General features: G+C 34.2%; 1 protein-coding gene across 2 annotated transcripts in view; it reads left to right on the forward strand.

The window, feature by feature from the left end:
* Nucleotides 1-7272, forward strand: part of LOC111086358 — a 69356-nt gene that overhangs the window by 34791 nt on the left and 27293 nt on the right. For both annotated transcript variants that reach the window (XM_022388907.1, XM_022388909.1), the window contains exon 4: nt 5690-5892. In XM_022388907.1, the coding sequence (XP_022244615.1) occupies nt 5690-5892 (203 nt within the window). The remainder of the gene's footprint in view (nt 1-5689; nt 5893-7272) is intronic.

The raw sequence follows: 7272 nt of genomic DNA on the forward strand, positions 1-7272 counted from the left end.
ATAGTATATAAATACACATTGTATTTATAGTATATAAATACACATTGTATTTATAGTATATAAATACACATTGTATTTATAGTATAAGAATTCTGGGCATGTGGTATTGCACCCCACTCCCCGAGAAAAAAACACGGATGAGAGATTCCCTAAAAGTTGGGACACTTTCACATGGAATGATCAACGACGAACCACACTTGCTCAATGAGGATTGTATCTGGTGACGTTTTGTGCCTCTGGTTAAATGTGCATTAGCCCATTTTGCTTTAGAACACTGCCTTGTCTGGTAACCTGGTCATTAGCATAGAAAAGTTCTCGCTGACGTAACAAAAATAATAGAAACTACATCTATTGATCTTGTTAATAGACATGCGACTTTCAGTATGGCGAACACGTGCAAGTAATCAAAGTAGGTACATACGATCTTACCAATATTGAAACTACACACTATTTTATAGGAAAAATGGCACGAGTGACAAGTACAACAAGAGAAGATATTCACGTGCACAAGTTATATTGTACCAAGCGGTAGTGACAATCCATTTGCATGCTTCCAGCTGCCCAAATGGCATTCCACAACATATCAAAAATATCACCATATTTTATCGTGGCTTTCACACGATTTAAAGAAAGTTTCTGGGAGGATAGTGGTCAAACTCAAACGTCCAAGAATTGTGCAAACCTGAATTCGTCGGATCAACAGGCAATCGACATATGGCATTGCCAGGAGTGGAGAGTGGCTTTCGTATGGGTACTCTGCTATTGTGGCCCATGCTATAGAAATAACTTTTGATAGTATTGAAGTAAATCTACATCTGTGTTGCATAAAGAGTCTGTTCTGTTAATTATGTGCACTCGGGCCATGCATAAACTATTGTTTTCCAATGATATTGAAACTACATTTTCACACTGTTGACTGTAGTATTACACGTGACCTGGCGATTTCTCACAGACCATAATTGCCCTCCTTTCTTCCTACTAAGGTGACATGTTGAAAAATACATTTAATTCCCGGGATACTTTCGTTCGTGAAATGACAGCTTGTATTCAGTGGTTTTTACCGAGCTGTACTTGTTTATACACGTTGAAGTTATTTGCATATGACTGCATTATATAAACATACTGCGTGCTTCTTACCATAGCTGAATTAAAAGTATTGGATCTACACATTCCCACCCACTGATGTTACTAAACTCCAGTTATATTAATATGAAAGATACGACTTATTTACTAGCCGTCTGTGGTTTTTGTGTTTTTGCTTGTTGAAACTCCCTTAAATCTTAGACTTCCATTACCATTGTGGTTTTAACTGCTAAATCTTAGACTTCCATTACCATTGTGGTTTTAACTGTTAAATCTTAGACTGCCATTATTATCCTGGTTTTAACTGTTAAATCTTAGACTCCCATTACCATTCTGGTTTTAACTGTTAAGTCTTAGACTCCCATTATCATTCTGGTTTTAACTGTTAAGTATTAGACTCCCATTACCATTCTGGTTTTAACTGTTAAGTATTAGACTCCCATTACCATTCTGGTTTTAAATGTTAAGTCTTAGACTCCCATTATCATTCTGGTTTTAACTGTTAAGTATTAGACTCCCATTACCATTCTGGTTTTAACTGTTAAGTATTAGACTCCCATTACCATTCTGGTTTTAAATGTTAAGTCTTAGACTCCCATTACCATTTTGGTTTTAACTCATTCGCGATCTTATTTTTGTGTGCGTGTATATATTTACTTGTTTTTTGTTGTTTTTTTCTTGGACTACGTTTTCCACGACAATTCTCACACACGAGCGGGGTGAAGAGAAATAATTTTTCTGAACGCCGCCACCACTCGGTGTCTTTTGACCCTGAACTGTTCCTGAGTTTGGGGTGAAATTATTTAAACCGAAACCACTACAAAAGTAGAGTAAAGTAAACTACCATCTTGTATTATTATACAAATTCGTTATCTATGTAGATATGGACAGTTTCAACATAACAAGTTGGCCAAGGAAGTCAGTAAATTCCTTTTACTGTACTTAACTATTGTTTTATGTCATTCTCCCTATAGAGTAGCACCTTTTGTTTTCTCGTCGATGGCCAGGTGGTTAGGGCGCTTGAGTCGCAATCTGACGGTCGCAGGTTCGAATCCCCGTCCCACCAAACATGATCGCCCTTCCAGCCGTGAGAGCGTTATAATGGGACGGTCATCCCCACTATTCGTTGGTAAAAATGTATGCCCAAGAGTAGGCGGTGGGTGGTGATGACTAGCTGCCTTCTGTCTAGTCTTTCACTGCAAAATTAGGGACGGCTAGTGCAGATAGCCCACGCGTAGCTTTGCGCGAAATTTAAAAACAAACTTCTTATGGACAGATAGATAACTTTAAGATTACGTGTGGTATGTGAAATTATTTATTTTTCCCACTAGTGGTTAGTGGTTAAAGACTAGTCACGTGTGTAGCGCTAGTCGATCTGGGTAATTTTTTTTAATTAATGATTTATGTAGCTAACGTGAGAATTATTCAGTCTGGAACATGGTCTTCGTAGAGTAAGTTGGAACATGATCTAGAGAAAGGCTGTATGGAACTAGAGATTACCAAGCTAGAACTAACTCTCCAATAAAGACAACTGTCCATTGTGGCAAGATAAGTATACATTTTAATTGTGTTTGTTCTAAATAAAGATTGTCCACTTTAATTATAAACTTGTGTTTAGTCTTTATTTATTTATCACAACTTCATTAATCAGATAGGAGAGGATTATTTCGCAGTAACTATCTTCTCGAATCTCCCGTTATTAAGCGGGTTTTTTCTTTTCTTTTTTTCACTCAGGGAAAAATCAGTATTACCTAAAAATATCACATGAAGTCATGGAGGTGGTCGATTTTTGAGATATCTATTTCCTTATTGATGGATGTGTATTCAACATTTAAACAAGAACATAACTTAGGCTACTATATGGGGAAGTAAAACGGACTCAAAACCACACAGAAACATGTATATGATAATCTATGCCTTTTTGTTCATTATAGTGGGATGTTTAATTTGTACAATATTGGCTTCACGTTCAGTTTCAGAGATTTGGGAAGCTTGAGAAATTTTTGTCATGAGCAAACAAACAGACGTTCAGACACAAGCCGCTTGATAGTACAGAAGACTCGTTAGTTCCAATATATCTGTTGCATTAACTGCAAGCGTCTGTAATTAAACCAATGCTGTTAATGACATATAATGTTAGACCACATTTGGATGATCGGTAACTTAGCCCTATTATTGGTATAGCGTGCCCGTGAATGTTGGTTTAATCATATATCATTAGGAAATGTAACAGCTATAAATTTTAAGTGAAACAGTTGTCTAAAACATGTCGAATTTATAGCCTAAATTATACGTATTAAAGTATACAAAATCTGGGGCAGCTGCGTATAGTTAAATCTCAGCGTAAATCTCTGTGAACCAGAGTTTCTGCAAAGACCAATGATAGCAGTTTCCTTCAGCAATATGTATTTGAATTTTGTATTTATGGCAAAGTTATTGAGGCTATCCACTACTGACCAGAAACTACAGTTTAAACTACAGCCAGTCAGAAGTGCCTGATCACCCCCCCCCCAATCCATGATAAGAGATTGACTGTCACTCTTATAACGCACTCACAGTTTAAAGTGGGGAGGAGATATTTCGTGGTATCTCCAGCTCGGAAATCCAAAGCACTACCACGTGGCTAACCAGCGCCACCTTCACAAAGTGGAACATGACCTAAGTCTCATCAATGCAGTGTGTTTTATTAGCAAAAAACAAAACAATTATAAAGCTCAACAAAACTTTAAAAAGGCCTATACAGCAACGTGGTGTCAAACTATTAAACAAAAAAAGATTTTATCTAAATTAATTTCAAATATATTAAACAATGTTTAGAAAATGATTTTATAACGTATCCCAAGAAATATATATATATATATGTGTGTGTGTGTGTGTATATATATAGACACAAACACACACATCATATTTTACTGGTAATACAATATCATACATGTACACTAAAAAAAGTGTCATATAACGCCAGTAAAGGAGTAAATAGCCTGTCACATTATTTATACTAATTAACATGAAAAATGGGGTGGAAATATAAAAGGTGAGAAGTTTATACTGTATTATAAAGGTGTAAAATTACATTTTCTGGGTGCTGATAGAAAGATAGTGTGTTTGTGATAAGTAACTTTTATGTAGGAGTAAAAATGGACCCCTGAAAACTTAAGTTTATCTCATTACAGATGTTATAGATGTCACACAGTTCTGCATGCATTAAAACATGTATATGGTTATTATATCAATATATAAACAGGTCATTAATTACCAACGAAGCTAAATCTTGGTTGAGCAGATATGTTTTCAATGTACTGGGGCCAAAAACAGAAAATGGATGAACATGTCCTTACACAAGGTTATGTGTTATGATGTAATTGTCTAGTTTCCATTTTTTTCTAAATTTCATAAGTGATTTAGAACATAAAGTAAATTTTTTAGACAAAATATATTAATAATCACTTTCAATAAATCAATGTTTGTTTTTTTATAAATTAAAACTTTTTAAATAAAGCAGGTAATAAATATCCACATATGCATGCTTACACACATGTATATTTACAGTTTAGTGCCAGTGCCTCCAGATTTTTCATATCTCTTGTTGTAGAGTTGTTGTTTTATTTTAAACATTTTCAACAATTTCAATGACTAAATTCAATGTTCATTAGTTCACAAGTAACCTTGCATATATCCATGGTGACTAGCACTACCCACGGCGAATCAGCAGTCAATAATTTAAGAAACATCCTTATGTTAAAAAGTTAAGACATAAAAAATTATTATCAGAAGAACTTGTTTTTCGTTTCAATCCATGTCTTACTATTATCAATACTTAAAATCACTGTACTTTTGTAGTGTTATGAAATATTCACAAACTCAAGACTAGCTTGTTGTTTCTTTGAAACACTGCACTAGACCATCACTAGCGACTAACTTACAGCAAGTCATCAATTAGGCTCGCAAAAATAAATGAAATAGCCAATGAGAAAGGGAATACGGGACGGTAGGATTTATGGATTGGTGAGTTACACTACACAAAATTTTCTCGTGGAACCCCTGGATAAATCGTATGGAACCCCAGGGTTCCACATAATACAGTTTGGGAAATGCATTACCTGAACAACTATGGAGGGGCACTACTGTTGACATCCTTACACATCGAACCATTAGTGGAACCTCCTGTTGTATGGCTCGTCATCATTATATTGAAATGATCTTAATTCCACCATGATTTCCTGGAGGTAAAGAGTAAGCATATTGTTATTATGTTTTTATTTTCCCATTGATGGGTGTGCAAGTACAGCCTTGAAGGACCAAGTACCTCCTTCTTGTTCGTAGGTTATGTTATTTTATGTAATATTTAGGAGCATGAACGTCCAATGTAAATGCAGTGATTAAACTTATCTTTTGTCATTCACTATACCTTGTCTTCATCGACATTTCCCTTAAAGTTAGTAATAAACATTTGTGAAGCTCCCCCCCTTACTTGAATAAGTCGTTCATGCATCTACACGTTTTCTTATAGTGTTAACATTAATGCGCACACAGTATATCTGTACGGTGTTCTGCTGAAGATAAGTTATGTGATATATTAGCATCCTTTTTTTTCTCTCTCTCTCAGATGATCCAGTCTTCCAAAACCAAGACAGCAATTCGCCTCTAATGCACCGCATTAATCGATCTCTCCCAGATGTAGTCCAAACACCACGCATCCAATCGCGCACGAGGTCACAATCCGTGAACTTGCCGTTAGACGAGTGGATACAAGAAACTGGAAGTATTTTGAGAGAATTGAGTGAAAACTTTGAAGGAAACAGACATGAGGTAGGTCATAGTAGAAACATCAGTTTAGTTATATAAATCCTTAGGTAATATTTGTTTTCTTTGTAAACGATTAAATGTTTGACATATCTTCTTTAAAATATACCACTCGTAAGTGTTTTCAGGTAGTAGCTCACAGAATAAGGCTCACCTGTATCTAAGTGTACCTGTTTCAGATCTGATAACAGTTCTCTTCTGGATGTGCTATTTCTTCTTTCACGAGTTTAATCGTCATCGTTCTTTAGTTTTCTCATGATAGCTCACTCTGACAAAAATATTAGGACTATTTGGATAAATGTATCTTTCGGTTCTTAACGCTAAGATTTACTAAACTATGTATGTAGTAATATTTATTTAATACACTTTATTACCTGATAACTTCTTTAAGTCTTCTTATAAATTTGTGAGATGTTACTAATTATAAACGTATGAATTTTTGTCAAAAATTCATCGTCTTTAGACCAAATTATAGTTTTATTTCTGAGTTTATAAAACTTCTTAATACAGAGTTGGTAATTTTAATTCCTTCTCTTTTCATGGCTCACAATAGATGTTTTTAATTATTTTTTTTAAGAATGGTAATCAGTGGTGAAATTCTCCTTAAAGAAGGTACTTGACATGGAATTCCAAAGAGAACCGGTATGGAGTCCTTGTGAGTACAAGCTGAATTTCACCCCTGGTGGTAATAATTTTTCTGTATGCTAATCTAATCTATCTTTCTTAAATTTAATTATGTTATAGTTTACTCCTTTTTATGTAATTTGAGCTTGATTCACCTATATTCCTTTTATACATTCAACTCGCTTTCGGATCTCTTCTGTTTCATGCACTACGTTCGAATAGAAAAGAATATATATTTTTGAAGGTAGTTTTTAATGCTGATTTCAGAAATATGAATTAAAATTTGGAGAAACGAAAATAACTTTTTTTAAATTTTGCTATGTTAGGTCAGTTTACGTGAGGCTAGGTCAAGTTAGACTAATTAGTAAATAATCACATGTTTATTTAAATAAAAAATTAATTTCGTTAAAAAAGTTCTTAAAAATGAAAATATTTTCCCGTTTCTTCCACTTCTGAAATCTGCATCAAATTGAAACTACCGTATTTTTCGGTGTATAAGACGCACTTTTTTGCCCCAAAATTTTATGTCAAAATCTGCTTGCGTCCTATACACCGACGGTATGAATAATATATATGTATATATACGATATACACAAGCCATGTGTAAATATATTTAAATAGGTATGCATAGTTTAGTTCAATTGAATGTGTTATTTATAACAATAGTGGTTTTTTTTATTTTAAAAACATAACTATTTATAATGCTCCCTAAATAGTAAAAAATAAATTACAGTGAAAACAAAGAAGATTTTGTAGGTTTTG

This window comes from Limulus polyphemus, unplaced genomic scaffold (assembly GCF_000517525.1).
Source record: "Limulus polyphemus unplaced genomic scaffold, Limulus_polyphemus-2.1.2 Scaffold1040, whole genome shotgun sequence".
Classification (NCBI taxonomy): domain Eukaryota; kingdom Metazoa; phylum Arthropoda; class Merostomata; order Xiphosura; family Limulidae; genus Limulus; species Limulus polyphemus.